The sequence below is a fragment of the Schistocerca cancellata genome, chromosome 7, assembly GCF_023864275.1.
Source record: "Schistocerca cancellata isolate TAMUIC-IGC-003103 chromosome 7, iqSchCanc2.1, whole genome shotgun sequence".
Lineage (NCBI taxonomy): Eukaryota > Metazoa > Arthropoda > Insecta > Orthoptera > Acrididae > Schistocerca > Schistocerca cancellata.
Window position 1 is genome coordinate 279808452 of NC_064632.1, and position 21301 is coordinate 279829752.

The window sequence follows — 21301 nt, forward strand, 5'->3', positions numbered from 1 at the left end:
AGTTTGTTGGGTGGGAAAAAAAGGGGGGGGGGGCAAGGACTGGACCAGAATGAACGCACAAAGATGGTGGAAAACAGGAATAGATGGCGAGGTTTATGTTCTGAACAGACCCACCCTGGGGCAGGAAAATGTTAAAGATGATGATGATGATGATGATGATGATGATCTACAAAGGCAAGGGAAGTAGGTTTGTGTCCCACTGCCTGCTTGTGATTTTTGTTTTTTCTAATAGATACTGAGCGTTTCTTATTAACTTAATAGAAGTATGATTTGCAATATTCAATGTTATTTATTATAAATAAGAGCACTCTTCATCCAAGACAGTCAGTTCTGTTTTCAAAATGTGCTATGGTATGTGGACCAGTCAATTGAAAGACTGCTGTCTATGTCATTGGCTAATTTCAGTACAGTTTATGTTACAAAGAGAACAATGTGGCTGGCATATGATTACAGGAATAAATGTGTCTTAACAGACTTATTAAGAAGGAGCAATGCTTATATAATGTTAAAAACTAAGAAAGAGATTAATCAATGTTTGAAAATATAATATAATTGGATTGATTAAAAATCTACTCACCTGGAAAGGGCAGGAGAAAACACTTATGAAGAATATGGAAATGCACAAGTTTTTAGAGCCAGCACCTCTTCCTTCTTACAGAACTGTTGAAGGTAAATGAAGAGGGTTGAAGGAAAAATAGTTTCCTTTTCATCTTCTCTGGTAAGTGTCCCCTGACCTGGGGTTCTGGGTGACTTTTCCACAATTATGCCCATTTCCTAAATCTTGTCAGTCTTTTTCCTTCATTCATCTTCTTTTCCCCGAGACCGTTCTGCCAGGAGGAAGAAGGACTGGCTCCAAAAGCTTGCACATCCCCGTATCCTTCGTATGTATTTTCTCCTGACCCTACTTGGTGAACAGATTTTTTTATCCATCCAGTTATGTTAAAAATAAGGATTATTGCAAGAAACATTGTCAGGCTGTGCACTTCCCCATGTTTGATAAAGTGAAATGCATTAGGCTCGAGCTACTGACTTCAAAGGAATGCCAAACAGAATTTTTTAAAATGCAGAACGTGTACTTACGTTTGAGATTGATGTTGTTATTTAACGTTAGTTAAGAATGCCTTTAAGGTGATGAACACGCCATTCTCAACAGCTCCCCAACTTCAGATGAGGTTGTCTAATAGGGCTATGAGAAGCTTTATGTTCCTTCCGTGATACTGCAGAAAGACTTGACAGGAATGTAGTCACTGTACACGATTGCTGGCAGTGGTGGTCATGGAGGTGTATTGTCGCAAGAAGACAAGGCTCAGGATGGCCACTTGGCACTACCAAAATAAGTATTGTGGAGTTTGCCATATGGCTGTGGTGCTTCGTACTGCATCTGCAGCAGCAATTTAAGCAGCAGTTGACACCCAGTGACTCAACAAACTGTTACAAATTGGTTACTTCAGGGACACCTGTGAGCGAGACACTCTGTAGCATGCATTCCACTGACCCCAAACCACCGTGATTTTTGACTTAAATGGTGTCAAGCAAGACTTCATTACGGGGTGGACTGGAGGTCATTTTTGTTTCCTGATGAAAATTGGTTCTGTTGAAAGTTGGTTCTGCTTTGGTGCCCTGTGTTGGTCAGGAGGCAGCCAGGTGAGCTGCTGCAACCAACCTTCCTGCAGCTTAGGCACACTGTACCTACACTTGGATTAATGGTCTGCATTGCAATTTCGTATGACATCAGAAGTACTCTCCATGTTACCCGACACCCTGACTGCAAATTTGTATATCAGTCTGGTGATTCAGCCTGTTGTGCTGCAGTTCATGAACAGCATTCCAGGACAGGAGAACGCACTCTTCTAACCGAACATGCTCTATAGAGTGTTGATTTGTTGCCTAGACCTGCTGGATCACCACATCTGTCTCCAATTGAGCATGTGTGGGACAATGTTGGATGACAACTTCAGCATCTGACACAGCCAGCATTAACTTTCCCTGTATTGATCGAACCAGTGCAACAGGCATGGAACTTGATCCCACAAACTGACATTCAACACCTGTACAATGCAATGCAAGCAAGTCGGTATGCTTGCATTAAACTTTATAGTGTTTACACCTATTATTAACATCCCAGTATTTCACATTTGAAGTGTGAAATTACCCTCTGAACTTGCAATGTTAATCAATTAAATTTGTTACTTAGACAAATGTATTCCCAAAATTCCATTACTCAATGTTAATTTTTTTGTCACTGTATTTTACTGTTAACTCGTTCACTGCTACAGACGTGCTTTCTGTATTCCATGCTGAATGTGGCTTTACTGCTTACTGAATGCCAATACCTGAGCTGAGGTATGGTGTTTTGTCTACTGTGAAATACTTACCATCTGATTGTAAGAAACCTATTCACTGAAAAAAAAAAGATTTTTATGCATCTTAGAGTCTAATATCTTTAATTGATAAACTGAATTTCTTTTTTCATAAGTCATAGTTACTTTGCTGCATCAACTGAAGTAAAACATTGCATGAAATTTGAAAGAGTTGTCAGAGGTAAAAACACATTGGGCAATCTTTGCGTGTGGTTGATTGTAGCTCATATGTTGCAGTATATGAAATTTAGATAGAATATCAAAATTTTAATTAAAATTGAGAGGAGGAGGATATGTCATTTCATTCTCAAGTTACTGATTTTTATGTCTGATGGACAACTACACACAACACACCCACTTCTCTCCCTATGAATCAGGAATTGTGTGTTGCAACAGTTGCCATACTTCATAAACAGTTCAAGATATCAAAACGAGATTTTTTGCAGGTGATAGTTCATAAAGAGGCGCATATGTTGCACGATAAATACTCAATACCTTTTTATTCACCGAGATACGGAAGTAACTCTTCCGCAACAGTGAATGGTTGGTGGCTCAGGACGCGGACAAATATCAACTGCACTGTAGGGAAACACAAGTGATGTGTGTATACACATCCCTGGCACTTAACAGACAGCAGAGCAGGACGTGTATACATGTCCACAGCAGTAAAATGATTAATGGGGGTATTATAGTAAGATTTATTACAAGCACTGTGTTCGTGAACCACGAAGAGGAGCATGTTGTGTTGCGTGTGGTGTAGTGGGCTGCTGCAGAGTGTGCAGTAACCACGACGGACACTACGTCTGGCATGCTTTGGAATAAGAAACATGTACTGTGAGAGGACGGCTTTAGTTTGCTTTCTCAACTTATTTTCTGTTGTGGATTCACAGTGTGTGTCTTGTGTGCACAGATCATGTTGGCACTAATGTCTAATAAGCATGAAGTAATTACTAAAAACCGAGCGAGGTGGCGCAGTGGTTAGACACTGGACTCGCATTCGGGAGGACGACGGTTCAATCCCGCGTCCGGCCATCCTGATTTAGGTTTTCCGTGATTTCCCTAATTCACTCCAGGCAAATGCCGGGATGGTTCCTCCGAAAGGGCACGGCCGACTTCCTTCCCCATCCTTCCCTAATTCGATGAGACCGATGACCACGCTGTCTGGTCTCCTTCCCCAAAAACAACCAACCAATTACTAAAACTTCAGCATATTGCGTGTTAAGTTCATTTATAACCAAGAAGTGTTGCTGCTGCAGAGCTAGAAGTTATATGCAAATGCATGTTAAAGGCTATAATTAATTTCTGTTACACTATTTTAATACTACATCTTGGCTGATATGCATAAAAATTCATAAAACACTGTGTTTTGATACTTTCAGATTCTGGGTAATTTGACATTTTGTACATGTGATTATTAATGCCTGTCTCAGTAAAAGGCTGATACGGTCTAGGATGCGATATTGCAAGTAGAAATGTTGAATACATTCTGTTTCAGGAATTGTCAGCAGATCTATTTGGATCTCCTGGAGTTTCATCATCAAGTATATCACAAGCACTGTGCCTGCCAGTAAGTGCACAGGAACTGATTGAAAATGCGGAATCTTCAAATGATGTTACTGAACAGCTGGCAGAAAGTGTGCGATTTTTCCTTGTCGACTGCCGTCCTGCAGAGCAGTATAATGCAGGGCATTTGCCTACTGCTTTTCACCTCGACTGCAATCTTGTGAGTAATTTGCAATAGTTCTAAAGTAGTTTCTCTAATTTCTTACAACTAATCTGTGTGGAAAGTGGTGGTATTCTAAGTATGCAGCTGTGCATAATCAACAGCAGCAGCAATAACAAAACATTAATCAGGGAGGGGGGAGCTACTGCTCGTCATGTCCATGGGCCGTGGCATTCAGCAAACCACATGTGCCTCCTAAGTCAGTCTAAATGATGAGTCCATCTGGAGCTCAGCATTTATTTGTTAGGCACAGCCTTGGCGAACCTTGGTTTCCCGAGACGGGCCTGCTAAGTGCAGTCAGTCCTCTGTAACCATAATCCGTGGGCATGCTTCAGCAACCACAGTACGATGCAGCAGTTGATCACTGTGTGTCATAGACAACAGACATCTTGGCTTAAGCACCCAATTTGTGAGGAAGATTGAAACCTCAATATAAATAAATAAATAAATCTCAAGGTGTGCTACTTGCTGATGAGACGTGGCCTATGAGCCGTAACTGATGTTAGTGAGCAACGTCTGGGGAAACTTCTGCATCTCGGTTGTAAGGGGGCTTACCCAGGCATGTGGGATTCTGCCCAAGAGGACCTACATATCACTGGCTGCTCATGAGACACTGTTGTGAATCAAATGAATACTTCCACTCCCAAAGCGATGGGTGTATCATCTGGGAGTATTCACACACAATCATGCAAATGAATGATGGAGGCTAGTCCTCCTGAGAATTGGTTTATCATCTGGGAGTATTCACACACAGTCATGCAAATGAATGATGAAGGCTAGTCCTCCTGAGAATTGGTTTGGCTTTAGCAACGGGGTCTTGAATCAGAATGTTTTCTTGTGATCAAAAGGAAGGAGGGGATATTTGAAAAAGTTCCCCCGTCTATATTCATAAAGGATTAACAGGGCTTGCTGGTACCTTAAAGTCTATTAAATGATTGCTAAATGGTGCTTATTTGCTGAAATTTTAAAAATATACACTGGGGCACAACTGTTTATGTATACAGTCAAATCTAAAAGTAATCTGGGCCTTAATACCCATCCCCCCCCCCCCCACCTACACACACACACACACACACACACACACACACACACACACACACATGTACAGGGTGGAGCAGAGGAAACACATGTTTTTCACTATTGAATGACTGGGACACGGTTTGATAAAATTAATAATAACAAACATTAAGTGATTGATTTTTTAATGCAGTTTTGAAATATACATGCTTTAATTAGGTTAAAAAATAATGTCTTGGAGATGACATCCTTCTCGCTGGACACAAATTTGGATCCTCTCCCGAAAGTTACGCATGGCTCTCTCCAACATTTCATTCGGCACGGCTTCAATTTCCTGACGAATGGAGTTCTTCAGGTCATCGATTGTGTGAGGCTTGTTCATGGAGACTTCTGATTTTCAATATCCCTATAAAAAGAAGTCGCGTATCGACAAATTGGATGAGCAAGGGGGCCAGTAAATATCACCATATCTCAAAATAACATGTCCTGGGAACATTTGTCGAACCACTTCCATTTATGCTCTCGATATGTGAGCTGTGGCACCATCCTTCTGAAACCATATTTCTCTCATGTTCACTTGACGCCTTTCAAGTTCTGGACGAAGAAAGTTGTTTAACATTTTAACGTAGTGCACTGATGTTTGCGGTAACTGCAGTTCCTTCCTCTTCAAAAAAATAGGGTCCAACAATCCCCATCTTTGAAATGCATTGCCACACTGTTACTTTTAAACTGTGGAGAGGTCTTTGGTGTAATTCATGTGGGTTCTCCAGTGCCCAATACCGACAATTTTGAACATTGATGTAACCGTCTACATGAAAATTCGCTTCATCACTCATGAAGGCTGTAGCATCTGCATCTTCCGTAAAAATTTCGTTCATTACGCGACAAAACTCTCTGCGTTGCACAAAATCCCCTTCACTAAGCTGCTGGATGATCATTATCTTCTACGGGTGAAACTTAGATCATCATGTAAGATGCAGTGAAGTGAACAACGTGGCATACCCAGCACCACAGTCTGTCGTCTAGCCGATCGTTTCGGACTAGAAAGAACTGCCGTTCTCACTCGGTCTACGTTTTCCAGAGTACGAACTGAACAGGGAAGACCAGGTGGTTTCTTTCTCATCACAGATCCAGTACTTCTAAACACTGCAACCCATCGGAGTACAGTATTTCGATCAGGCACTGTACCTCGATGCCCAACTCTAAATTTTTGACGGAAAAGACGTTGCACTGTGACTATGGAATCATTGTTTCTAAAGTACTGCTAGACAACGAACACACGATGCTCTACGCTCCATAATGACTGAAACTGCATTGTATGGGCAGTTTGCCAACATTCATTCCAGGTCAATACTCCCTTTCGTCGTCGCATACTGGCAGTTCAAAAAACATGCGTTTCCTCTGCTCCACCCTGTATTAACTCAAGGCTTTCCCATGCATGGATCACATGCTGCCTGAGCATGCTTACTGAATGGACCTTCCAGTGCATCTGGGCCACAGAGAGAGGTGCCAACAATTTTGGAACAGATAGACCCTGTGTGTGCTTGGTGAACCACAAGGAGAAGACATTGAATAGACAGTGGAAGTTGTAATCTAATACTGTTTTGGTGAACTGCATCCAGCATTTTGTGGTAAAAAGGCCTTGCTGATCCATAAACCTGACATCAGTACTGAAGCTGGGGTGGCACAAAGTTCTTACAATGCTGTAGCAGATGGGTCCTGTTGGCTCTCCGAGACCGACAACTGGCGCATATATGGATGTTTAAAGCCTCGAGGGATCTCTGTTTCAGTTCTTTCAGATGTGACAGTTGTGTTTGCCTCTTGTCAAAAGTGAGGCCCGGATATTTCACCTTTCCCATAAAAGTGAGAACGGTATTGCCTAGTTTTGAAACAAGTAAATTAAAAAGAGTATGAGCAATTAGAACCAACACTCAAAGTTTTCTCGAAAGCTAATTCAAAATCAGGGGTTTTAGACTATTCCTTCAAGGACCTGCTTGACAAATGCAGTTGGTGTGTATCTGCTGCTGAGTTGGAGGAAACACAGAAGATGAAGTAGTCATCATCAAACAAGGAACAAAGTGTGGGATACTATACTGTGGATGTAATACTGGTGGTAAGTGAAGTGGCAAAAGCTGCTACACTTAAAACTTGTTCTTGATAGACACTGTTTCCTGCTTAAAATGGTCAGTCAGACCATTCCCAACCTTGTATCTAAAATATCATATGAAAGTGGGACATTCATGGAACCCCCACTCATAGAGCTGCAAAAAAATATAATGCCGCCAGGTAGCATTGTATGTCTTTTCCAAATTAAAAAATACACTGACATGGCGTTGCTTATGAAGGAAAGCTTGCTGAGTCACCGCTTCAAGCAGGCTCATGTTATTGAGTGTAGAGTGATATCTCCTGAACCCATGGTGGTAGAGACTTGGTAGGCACTTGGTTTTGAGAACCTACACTAGGTACCGGTTAACCATTTGCTCCACTGTCTTTCCTATGCAACTTGTGAGACTAAAGCTATGATAACAACCAGGGTTAGTCCAAACCTTCTCTAGTTTCAAAATCAGGTTTAAAATAAACCCCTTCCATGAGTTGGGGACTCTACTGTCATCCAAATTTCATTTAAGAGCTGGTGGAGGACCTCATTTGACCACAGTTTCAACTGTTTCAAGGTGCTGTATATTATCAGGTTGTGACTGGGAGCAGTACCATGAGCTATTGACATTGCAGAATCCAAATCCCACAGAGAAAAGGGCTGACTGTATTCTTCAATGCTGATGGAATGGAAAACAAAACCAACCCATTGCTGTCTACTGATAATGATGGAAAGCTGGATCCTGGCTAGAACTGCCCATAATGAATTTATATGATTCAGTCACTGTCAGGGCTGACAATGTCTCTTGGTGATGTTATGAGATACGTCTGCTACCGTATAGCTGCTATTGGTGCTTGTGAGTTCCGCTTTGAGATCCTTCTAACGGCTTCCTATACTTTGCTTGCAGACGTGGATAAATGATGGAGTTTAGGAACTCTTGTAAAGACCTCCGCTTACTTTCTTGAATTATTCTTTTCTCCTTTGCTCTTGCCATTCGAAAGGTTGCAAGATTCACATCTGCAAGGCACTGATCAAAACTTCACATAGCTGCCCACTGTCCCTGATTACAGAATGACACTCATCTTTCCACCAAGGGACAACCTGCTTCCCGAGTGTTTCCTTTGACTGTGAGATGGATGCATCAGTGGCGCGGTGAATCACAGCTATAAATTAATCCACCCACATTAATGGTATCACATTGCTCGAAAACAGCTAACTGCCTATAAAGGATCCAGTTATAATTTCTGAGCATCCATCTCAGTGGTTTCCTTTTGGGATCTGCTCCATCTGGCAGATGGATCAAGATAGGATGTTATCACTGCCATGAAGATCATTGTCCACTCCCCACTGAGCTGTGTCTGCAGGGGTAGGCAAGCAAAAGGAAGTACCTAGGGCTGTAGATGAACCTGTAGTGGTGCTAAAATGTGTAGTGTCATCAACGTTCATCAATATGATACCTGTAATTCGTGTCGGATCATCAACTATCCGACCCTTGGGGGAAGTGGTGTTAGATCACCATAGTGCACTGTGTGCGTTGAAGTCCCTGGAAAGGAGAAAGGGAGGGAGAAATTCATCAGTAAGCTGTGTGAGGATCTCTCTGTCAATGGTCTCATGGAGCAGTAGGTACACAGAGCATACTGCGATGTGAAAATGGGCCACTATCCTAAAAGCGATCACTTTTGGTTAAGGACACAGGTGAGGAGTGGAATGTGTCAGTGGCAAACACTACTACCCTACCTTTAACAATATCACCCGTAAGATAGTCTTTCCTCTGCAGGCAATAGTCTCCAAGTACAGGTGCATCAGTCCATTTACAATGAGCCTCTTGGAGACATAGGCAGATAGATCTGTCCTGTACGAGTAGTCTCAATTCCTCCATCTGAGTCTTGCATTCATTCATATTCCACTGGAGTATGGGAGTCATTTCTGTGGCATGGTCTTGATTAATTCCTGTCCTTGCAGTGAGGCACCGGTAGAGTGATGGGGTGTGGAGGGGCTGCCGGGGTCTGGTAATGAAGCAAGTAACTCCACGATCATGTCTTCCTTATCAGTCAGCTGTGCCTTTCTGAGGTCTCTGATACCTGGGACAGCTTTTGACCCAAATGTTGTGGTCTTTTCCGTGCAACTTTTCTCTTCAAAGTTGTTGGGGAAAGGGGGAGTTGAGAGGCACTCTGCTTTTGGGGCATCGTTTCTTAGCACACTGTAATGTAGTGCCTTTCTCTTTTGACAGCTGCCTGGGATGCTGTATGTTTACTCTCTTTGCTTTGGCAGATAAAGGTACAGGTGATGTATAATGGTACGCTAAATATTGCCTATGTTGAATGTCTACCTAGGAGACAGGTTTCTTCACCAAGGAAGCAGAAGAAGTGGCAAAGACAGGCAGTTTCATATTCTTATATTCTTTTCTGGCTTCTGCATAAGGGATTCATTTTGTTGCTGTGTTGCTGAGTTTTACATTCCTCAGTGAAAACTAGGCTGTCTTGACTTGATGCTCCGTAGCTGCCAAAGTAGTTGATGGGTAACATAGTAGACGTTCGGTCAGTGCCAGATTAAATGGGGTGCTTTTTCACGTTTCCCGCAAGTCACCTCACCTCTGAAAATCAGTGTTGTGTGGCCAAACTGCTGGCATTTGTAGTGTCTCACAGGGCTTGGTATGTAAGCCCTAACCCTAAGATGGAGGAACCCTGCCATTGAGTTTTCAGGTAGCTGAAGGTCACAGTGAAATTGGTGGTCTTCTCAAACTCTCCATTATACTCGTCGACATCCTTTCTTCCACACTGACTATCCCCTATGATGCCCATTCTCGTTTCAGCCCTGAGATGTCCATAATCTCACAGCATGTGACCACACCCTTGCCTGAGTTGAGGGAGTTCTGCAACTAAACAACTGTCATACCCACCCAGTTGTCCCTTTTGACTTCTTAAGAAGTTCAACCTGCTTTGACCTTGTAGCTTTCTCTCACAAGCTGTGTAGGAAAAACACTGCGGTAAATGGTCAACCAATGCCTAGTGTGGGTTCTCAAAACCAAGTCCCTACCAGGTCACTACCAGTACTGGTTCAGGAGGTATCACTCCACACTCAATAACCTGACCCTGCTCCAAGTGGTAATTCAGCAAGCTTTCCTTCATAAGTAACACATATAAGTGTATTCTTCAATTTGTAAAAGGCATACAGCACTACCTGGAGGCATATTATTTTGTTGTACACTATGAGAGGGGGTTCCATGAATGTCTACCCATTTTCATATGTTCCTTCCTCTTGGAGAGGTATTTTAGAATGCCATGTCTGATCATTTTAAGCAACAGAATGGTGTATCTCAAGGGAGTGTTTTAAGTGTAACAGCTATCAATTTTTTACTTGGCAGTATTACGTCCACAGTATAGTATCCCATATTGTGTTCCTTGTTTGAGGATGACTACTTCATCTTCTGTGCTTCCTCCAGCCTTGCAGTGGCCGCACTTGACAATCAGGTGGCTGGGGGAATGGTCTAAAACCTCAAGTTTTAAATTTTCTTTCGAGAAAACTGTGCTGATTTTAATCGCTCCCACTCTTTTTGATTTACCTATCTGTGCCTCACTTTTGATGTGGCTGCCACACCTTAAAGACATAGAATTGATATGCTTTGAGGCTTTAAACGTCCTTAAATATGTCAGTCCTAGATCTTGTGGAGCCAACAGGACACGTCTTCTCCAGCATTATAAGGACTTTGTGTGACTTCAATGGAAATGCCAGGTTTATGGAGCAGCAAGACCTTCATACTGCAGAATGCTGGATGCAGTTCACCACAAGGATATTAGATTGTCAACATGGGCTTACTGCTCGATTCCAGTTGCTAGCCTGTGTGCAGAGGCTGATGAACATCCACTGTCTATTCAACATCTTCTCTTCGTGGTTCGCCAGGTATGCAAGGGTCTGCCTGTTACAAAATTGCCAACATCTCTCTCTGTTGCTCAGCCACCATTAAAAGATCCGTTCCATAATCATCCTTGGACAGCAATGACATTTGGAATCTGTACGGGGGAGGGGCCTTGAGTTATTACATGTGGGGGGGGGGGGGGTTATTAAGGTCTAAAAAGGGGTGGAGAAGGTGATCCTCCTGGGTACTACAGAGGCCCAGGTTATGTGTTGATGTGACTGTATACAGGAAGAGTTGTACTCCAGTTTCGTACCTTTAAAATCATTTAAATTGCCACAGTGATTTTATTACTCTTTACAAGAACATTCATTTTATTGGCTTCTCTTCACATTCTCTGACATTCTAAGGAAAAGGCTCCCAGATCAGTTTTCAGTTTGTTATGTGGAATTCTTTGCTATCCTGAGGACATTAGAATAGATGAGATTGTGTTGTGGCAAGAAATTGCTCATCTGCTCAGATTCCCACAGCGCCCTTCTCGCTATAGGCCAGATGTACCCAGCATATCGTATGGTGCGAGAAATGCAGGGCGCTCCCCGTCTCTTGCAAAGGCAAGCAGAGGACAGAATTATTTTGTCCTGAGTACTGGGGCGCAGAGGGATCCAGGGTAATTAACATGCTGATGCGAATGCCAAGAGGGCTTGTTCGCTTCCACTTCCTGCTAGCTGTTCAGTCCCCCTGCAGGCTATTACTTCATTTGTGCCCAAGAAGATCTGGAGGCTCAGAGGTTGGAAGTGAGGGATAATAAGATGCATTCAGTGAAACATGCAGTGCGACTGTAGCTTACCTCATTCTGACTCCGATGAGCTGAAGTTGCCCTTACGGGGCTTACCAGAAACCCCATGAGTGTGAGGTCACAAAACGCCAATGATGTTTACGGCATTCGACTCCCCACATATTGTCTACCACGCAACTACCATATTGACTGTTAATGGCAACAGGGGGTGGGACTGGATGCATCCAGTGGTCAGCACAGCATGAGGCTACTGAGCATAGATGAAATGCTTTGTCGATGAGTAATAACACTGCTACAGTGTTAGTGGTGCTGATACAAAGCAAACATTGCATTATATCTACAGTAACAGTTGCTGAAGTCGACATTTCATCAGAAAGGAACACGAGGAATTTTACAGAGTGAGAAAGAATTGGAAGATGAAATATTAGCGTTCCTGCAAGAACAATCAGTATAATGTGAAGTGTCGCATGTGCTTGCCTGTGTGGACAGTGTTCATGAGGAGTACAGTGATGATATGTGTGTAACAAGTGAAAGTGATATTGGATTAGGCATTGAGCCGTGTAGTTCATCATTCTTGTTGTACAGGGAGCCACAAATCCTTCAGTGAAATGTAGTAAAGGGCAATTGTTGCCCAAGGAGCGGGTACTGAACATAATTATGTACATGGAATATCATTCGCACCATAGTATAAAAAAAGGAACAGATTTCAAATAAGTCTGCAACAATATGACCATGTAGTGCCTAAGAAAAACTACAGATATTCGAGGGAGGACAAGGCACACTTGTTCCAAAAACTGGTGTTTGCATGTTTCAAGGATGCTCGGTACAATTTACAGGATGTGCATGATAGTAACCTACTACATTAGATTGCGATGATTTCAAGGGAAGCATTGGATGGTTGCATAACTTCAAACAGTGCTACAGAATTGGGAGACATAAGACAACAAAATTCCAAGCAAAGTTTCAAGTTGATGCTCCATGTCAAACTGCGGAATCAGCCTGAAAATTTGTAGGTCAGATAAACAGACTTATCCCACTGTCCAGTAAGGAATTCATTGCAACTCTGACCAATCATGATTTAAAGATGAAATGCATATTGGAAGGAACCCTCGAAATTAGAGGTACCAAGAGAGTTGTATCAAGATCAGCCTTAACACATTTGTATACAGTTATGCTGATTGTTAATCTAGATGGTAAACTGACTGGAAAGTTATTTACTGTGCTGCAAGAAATTGGAGGTGCTCTGGCCCCCCTATGATTCTTTCTCATGTGCATGGTCTTGCAAGAGCAGTAGGGCATATTTACATAACAGCAAGTAAGAGTGGGAAAATGGGTGTAAGAGAACTACAACTGTAGTATGAGCATTGCTTTTGGCCAATAACTGGTCAAAATAACTTGCTTTTGTTTGATTACTGGTCTGCATATAAAACTCATATCCCTTTAGAGTAAATTAACCCTTCTGAAAAGTGTGTGACATTGCCATTCATACCACCTGGAACCACTGGACAAGTTCAGCCTCTGTATGTTTGTTTTTTTCTGTGCCCATAAAACATGTTATTGCACTACCTGCAACTACACTTAGGATAGCCAGTTTCACGATAAGCTTCACAACAGGCTCTTTCACATAGTTCTCACTACCCCATTATACCAGTATGATTATATACACATTCCTTAAGAGTGAATGCCTAGCTGAACATCTTGCACCGTTTGTAATTTCCAAGGGGTTCACCTTCAATCTGGATGGTATCGACCCTTCTGATCACTGTGGCGTGCCATTCTTCATTTGTTGTTTATGGTGCAAACTAATGATTTGTTTTGTACATTTATGGAATATCGATAATGTCCATTTTGTGAAGTTTAATACATACATCCCCTATAAGATTGATCTCTGCACATCCCAGAAACTCATTTGCTGTTGCCCTCTGATGCACATTATGAGCCATTAGCAAATAATATTTTTCTGTCATAACTGTTAACACAGCACTATCAAATGAGCCCTGCTAAAGAGTGAAATTGCAACTTTGCTCTTGACAGGTTTCTTATTAGTTCCTTATTAGAGTTGGTCATTACCTATTAACATGTGGCTTTCTGCTACATCACGAGGAGCGTCCCCAGGGTATCACCGATGTGGAACACAGCTATCGATATGACATATTTTATTTCAGTGTGTTCTATATGATGACCTGAGGACAATTCAGGGTCTCCCACAGGACCTACCCTGTATTTTAACTGATAGTGAGGTGAGTGTGGTTCGTGTTTTAAGATTTTGTGTGATGTCAAGACTTTTTCCCAAAATATTCAGTGAGATATTTTAATGTGTCAGAGTCCCTCATCACCTGTTATTTCTAAGCAGTCACCCAGCCCCATTTAACCATGTTTGTCCTGGTATTTGATCCTTGATTTTATCTAGTTATGCTGTTGTGTTTCATCTGACTTTTATTGTTGGTATTTTATGATTCTCACCATATCAGAGTAGTCTTTTCAATTCTTGTGTGGAAATACAACTTGAATTTCCAATTTATTATTGGATTGTCACCACATTCGTCTGTATTTAGTTCAAGCAAGGGAACTGATGAACTTGCTGTTTAGCACCTCAACCCCCAAATAATAATAATAAAAAAAATAATAATAATCATCAAAACATCAGGTCCAGACTTTTTCAATCTGGAAACATTATTTTTAATAAATCTAAAATTATTTGTACATTATGATTTATTTAGGTCACAGTTGTGGTATAATATACGCAGTCAACCAATGTAGACTGTTATGAGTAATCTTCAGATCTTTTCAGCATAGTTATGGTGTAACACATCATTATTTTCATTTTATCTGCATTAAGACTTTTATAAGTGCAGGAGATTATCACATTAGACTTAGAAACCAGTGATACATGTGATTGGAGAAAGTTGTAGAATTTTACCACATCTAGGGAGATAAGTGTTCTCCTATCCCATTTGTATGAGACCCTATGGAAAAGGTGGACACTCAAGATGACCTGCAGTGGAAATCAGTGTGGTGTTCCAGCATCATATAGACTAATCTTATATGGCTCCATGTGATTCAGCATTAATTTTTATAGCTTTTACAAATGTTGGACCTAATGATATTGCTGCTGCTGTTGCTGGAAATATATCGTACATTGTTCTTGTCTCAGTATTGGCTCTGTTGATTATAGTCTCGTGTACTTTCTTCTTTCATTTAGTATTTGGCTGTATATCAATAGGTGCATGTTTCACAAGTCTGTGTCAGAATCAAACAGCTATTCAGTGGCATCAAATGTAGTTCCCAAAATATTTGAGCACTTCCTTGTGTATTTCCTGTTAGAGAATACATGCACATTCTGGTGTATCAATAGTATGTGAATTGTAGTCCTAGTTCTAGTGTGGTACGTTGTTTTATTGTTATTTAGGTGACACAAAATGTTCTTAGATAATTCAAGCACTACAGTTTGTACTTCATCTAGGCTTTACCTCACCTGTTTTGTGTTTGTTTCAGTTATCATTGTTAAAAGAAAAAGTAACTTTTCCCGTTTGCTCAAACATTGCCTTGCTTGTACATTAAGGCAAGTCATCAAAGGGTATGAAGCTGCCACACATTAGGTGCTGTCTTTTAAATATTATAAATACTAGGTGCTACTAAAATGTTCCTGGAATAAACCATAAATGAAATTATGCTTTACCTGGATCTTATGCACCACCACCACCACCACCACCACCACCACCACCACCACTTCCTTCAAAGTAGTCCCCTTGCGAGGGTATAAACTGCTCCCTATGACTTTCCCATGAACTAAAAGCTCTCGGGGCTGCTTTTTTTGAGAGCCAGTTTTATTAGCACCTGTAATTTTGCATGAATCTCCTCTATTGTGTGAAATTTTAAGCCTTTTAACTTGGGTTTTCCTTCTGGGGAATAAAGAAAATTTGTACGGTGCCTGGTTGGGTAAATAGGGTGTATGAGGAACAACTGTAATTTTGTTTTTGCCGGAAACTCATGGATTATCAACTCATTGCGTACCCTCACGTTGTCATGATGGAGGAACCAATCACCTGTATTTTAATTTTCCTGACATATTCTTCTTACATTCTCCCTCAGCTGCCGTGGTGGTAGAACACTGCATTGATGGACTGATGAGGAGGGATGAACTCCTTATGAACAGTTCCTTTCATGTTGAAGAAACAGGTGAGCTTTGATTTCTGGTTTCAGAATCAGTCCCTTAAGCCCAGCTTTCATCACCAGTATTAACTTGCTAGCCTTTCTTGACGTTGTGTGTAGTCTTGCATATGATGCTATTTTTGCTTGTTGCTGAGAATTTGCGGTACAAACTTTGTGACAATCTGTTGCATGTGCAGTTCAGTACACAAAATCCTCTGACATATCCAGTAAGTCAGCTCCATGAAAGTGCATATGTCCTAGACTGTCTGCCTGTGAACTTTCAGCACCGCATTCTGAACAGCAGCAACATTTTCAGGAGTATTGATGGTTGACCGGTATCCTGAATGGGCATCATTGTCAAACTATGTTCTACAACCTTGAAAACGTTTAAACCAGTCATAAGTTTGACTGTGGCCTATATGTGTCTTCCCCAAATGCTCACTTTAACAAGTTACCCACTTCTGCAATGGTTTTTGTGACTCTGAAACAAAGGTTTATGCACAGTTGTTGCTCCCAGACACCCACCATCATCAATGTCACAAGATACACAACAAGTGACAATGAGAAATGTGCATAAATAGTAATGGAAGCACCTAGCACAGAGCTTCTTGGGGTATTGACTCACATACATGAAGTACCATGTGGCAGCGTTTCATTGTACTACTTGATTTCATGAGCAACACGTATGTTTTGGGGACTTTTGGGTATCACCTCTTATATAAAAGCAGGTGGCAATAAATTTCTAGATATGTATCTTGAAACTCAAAGGAACATTACCTAGTATGTAAGAGATTTCTTCTGATTTTTAAAATCCATAATGACATCAAAAGCTGTAAATTTTTCCAAGTGTTATATGGTGACAGACAAAGCCATAGGCAGATGAGAATTTGAGAAGTCTCACAATAGAGAAGTCACCTTTCTGCAGTTGCTCTCTTTATGTTCTAAGGAACATATTTGTTAATGTATAGTTTTTGGGTTAAAAACCAAATGATTAAGTAGTAGCTTTTAAACGAAACAGGTCAGTAAATTTTTAGATTAGATGATTGTATACCAGCTTTCATTTCTTTTTACTTAGCCATTTATCCTCAGTTACTATTTAAGTTTGTTTACCATGTGGATAGTTAGTTACACATTCCATGGATCATTTTGCATGATAGATTGTGATGATGTGGAACTAGTCATTTTACATTCACATTGAAAATTAATTTGTACATATGGTTACATTCTGAACATTGTAAAGGATTTCCCCCACCCCCCAGTACACAGTAACAGAAATTCTTCTATGGAAGAGGAAGAGCTGTCAAGGAGAAACTTTCTCAGTTATCACATTTTACTTTGCCGTCTGTCAGACATTTTATATCACTGGGTAACTGATCAGAAATTTTTATTGCAGCATTTTGCACCCCTTTTTGTGCTGAAGACAAGCTTAACATGGAGTAATGAATGTCTTTTTTTCTTCTGGTATTGTAATTGTGTACCTCTTTGTTCCTTTTGAACTGTAGTAGATTATAGTAGATTATTTACATGAAATCTTCATTACAGAATAAATGTACTGTGAAGCAATAGTCATAATGCACAACTCCTTAAACAGATGTCAACAAGATGGTCATGTGTGAGCACCACATATTATTCTTACACCACACTTTTGTGCAACGAAGACTTTGTTCTACAGATGAGTTACCCCAGAACATTATTCCATATGACATTGTTGAATGAAAATATGCAAAATATGCCAACTTACTGATTTGTCTCTCCCCAAGATTTCCAATGATTCTTAGCACAAATGTGGCTGAACTAAGGTGTTTTAGGCATTCCAAAACGTATTTTTTTCCAGTTCAAATTCTAATCAATATGGACACCATACAATTTTGAAGTTTCCGCCCTGTTTATTATTTCCTCACTGTGTGTTACACTTACAATTGGTGCAGTACCTCTAGACATGCAGAACTGAATATGTTGCATCTTTAAAATTGAGGGTGAGACCATTCTCAGAAAACCAACAGTGACACCTTTAAGAACTTAGTGTACCATTTCTTCTTTTTCCTGTACATATGCTTGGATTGATTACAATACTAGTGTCATCTGCAAAAAGAACTAATCCTTCTCATTGTATACTAGACAGAAGATTATTTACATGTAAGAGGACCTAGGATTCAACCTGAGGGAATGCCGTACGTGATTTCTGCCCAATCAGAATTATGTCCCTGGACTATATTGCTTGTATTACTTAGCTTAACTTTCTGCATTCTTTTAGTTAGATATGACATTATCTGTCGATTGGCTAAAATGTCAATTTATCTAGGAGAATATTGTGATTCACACAGTCAGATGCCTTAGAGACGTCACAGATAATACCAATTGACACTATTTTATTATTTAATGCTTGTAAAATCTGGTGAGTGAATGTGTAAATGGCATTCTCAGCAGAGCAGCTCTTCTGAAACCCAAACTGTGATATGCTAAGGATACAGTGTTGATAAGGTGAGATACTGCTGTAGAATACATCACCTTCTCAAAAATTTTGGAAAATGCTGTCAGCTATGAAACAGTTTGGTAGTTGTTGACAAATATTGCCTGTCTTTTGTTACTGAATGTTTCATTTCTCTCTGGGCTTTATTCTGTTTTAAGAACTTAATCATCCATATGACACTTAATAATACCTCTATACGTTTTCCAAAACACCTGTTTCATTGTCTTTCTTTTGTTTGTCTTAGATTTCATGTACAGTTTCATGTTCTGTACAGTGAATACATATGTTGGCTAAGCTCATTTGAGTGTGGCTTAGAATGCACACTGTAATGACTGTGAGGGACCTATTGTTGAGTTGATTTATTATGCCTTTTTTTCTTTGTGTGCAAGTTGTGTGTTTTAAGTTATCGTCTGAAGATGGAATAGGTATAAAATCCCCTGAAGATAGGGGATCAGTCAGGACTAGATGACCAGTGAATTGCAGGATGTGGATGGCACAAGCCACATGCTTTAGTGTGCCATTTTGTGTATAGGACAGCACTGAAAATTGTGGGAATGTGAAGATTTGTCCAGTAATTTATTAATGTACTGAAATAGTACTTAACAAATTTGACAGCAGTGAGGAATGAACATTTCACTTGCATTAACCTGTGTAGGAATAAAGGAGATTTCGAGAAGGCTTTTGACATTACCACGCAAGCGACTTATATGAAATTGTGTGCTTATGGAATATTGTCTCAGTTATGTGACTGGACTTGTGATTTCCTGACATGGATGTCACAATTTGTAGTAATTGACAGAAAGCCATCAAGTAAAATAGAGGTGATTTCTGGCTTACCCCAAGGTAGTGTTATAGGTCCACTGCTGTTCCTTATCTATGTAAGCGAAGTCATTTATCATCTAGTAAAGTCATCAGAAAATCAAAACAAATTGTAGAATGATTTAGAAAACGTATCTGTATGGTGCAAAAATTGGTAATTGACCCTAAATAATGAAAAGTGTGAGGTCATCCACATGAGTGCTAAAAGGAATCTGTTAAACTTTGGTTACATGGTAAATCAGTCAAATCAACTAAATACTTACAAATTACAATTACTAACAACTTAAATTGGAAAAAAAAAAACAGATAGAAAATGTGGGGAAGGCAAACCAGAGACTTTGTTTCATTGGCTGAACACTTAGAAAATGCAACAGATCTTCTAGAGAGACTGCCTATACTACACTTGTTCATCCTGTGTTGGTGTACTGCTGTGTGGTCTGGGATTCTTATTAGATAGGATTAATGGAGTACATCGAGAAAGTTCAAAGGAGAGCAGCATGTTTTTTTTATCATGAAATACGAGAAAGAGTGTCACTGATATGATACAGGATTTGGGGTGGACATCATTAAAACAAAGGCATTTTTCATTGCAGCAGAATCTTCTCATGGAATTTAAATTACCAACTTTATCCTCGGAGTGCAAAAATATTTTGTTGATGCCACCCTACATAGGGAGAAACGATCATCATCATAAAATAAAGGAAATCGGAGCTCGCATGGAAATATAGAGGTGTTCATTTTTTCCATGCACTGTTTGAGGTTGGAATAATAGAGAATTATTGTGAAGGTGATTTGATGAACCCTCTGCCAGGCACTTAAGTGTGATTTGCAGACTATCCGTGTAGATGTAGAGGCAACTCACTAAAAGACAAAAGTGCTGCATCATTGACAGATACACAAAGAGAAGGTACGGAGCTCGGCTAGCTTTCGCTAGCTATAGGATAAACATACACACAAACACACATGTTCACTCTACGCACATGCTTAGTTGATTGCAAGGTCTTCACTGGCTCACGGTGAGTATACTGAGGTGGGGTGGGGTGAGGGATGGAGAGCGGTGGGAGGCAGGTAGAGGGGGGCAGGAGGCAGACAGCTTGGCATTCAAGTTCATAGACTAGGGTGTGAGATAACAGCACAAAGCTAGCTGGTGTGTGTGTGTGTGTGTGTGTGTGTGTGTGTGTGTGTGTGTGCGCGCGTGTGTGGTGACCCCACATCAGCCAGCTGTGTTCTGTTGTGTCACACCCTAGTCTATGCCCAGCCTTCTGCCACCTGCCACCTGTACCCTCTACCTGCACCCCTAGCTAGCTAGCTCACAGACGCCTTCTCACTTTCCCACAAGACTCTTCCCCCAACCCCTCGCTGCCTCTCACCTATCTCCATCCCTCCCCCACACTTCCACCTCACCCCACACTCCTACCTCATCCCATTACCCTTGCTGTGGACAAGTAAAGAGCTGTCAGTCTACTGAGCTAAATATAGGGGGACAGGTGTGTGTGTGTGTGTGTGTGTGTGAGAGAGAGAGAGAGAGAGAGAGAGAGAGAGAGAGCGGAGATCCTGAGTTGTAGACAGGCACAACAAAAAGACTCTCGTAAATAAAGCTTTCAGCCATTAAGGCCTTCGTCAACAAGACACACACACACACACACACACACACACACACACACACACACACACACACACACACACACGCACAAACCAACTTACACACACAACTGCACTCTCAGGCAACTGAAACCACACTGTGAGCAGAAGCAACAGTGCATGATGGGAGTGTCCACTGGGTGGGGATAAGGTGGAGGCTGGGTCAGTGAGGGGGAGGGATAGTATGGTGGGGGTGGCGGACAGTGAAGTGTTGCAGGTTGGACGGAGGGCAGGGGAGAGGTGGGGAGGGTTGGGTAAGTAGTGGAGAGAAATAAAAAGACTGGGTGTGGTGGTGGAATGATGGCTGTGTGGTGCTGGAATGGGAACAGGGAAGGGGCTGGATGGGTGAGGACAGTGACTAACAAAGGTTCAGGC

The 21301-nt window shown here is 41.1% G+C and overlaps 1 protein-coding gene across 1 annotated transcript in view; it reads left to right on the forward strand.

Moving 5' to 3' along the window:
- The window catches only part of LOC126092451 (TBC1 domain family member 23), a 251795-nt gene that overhangs the window by 108014 nt on the left and 122480 nt on the right, over nt 1–21301 (forward strand). The window contains exon 7 of the mRNA XM_049908052.1: nt 3856–4083. Within this exon, the coding sequence (XP_049764009.1) occupies nt 3856–4083 (228 nt within the window). The remainder of the gene's footprint in view (nt 1–3855; nt 4084–21301) is intronic.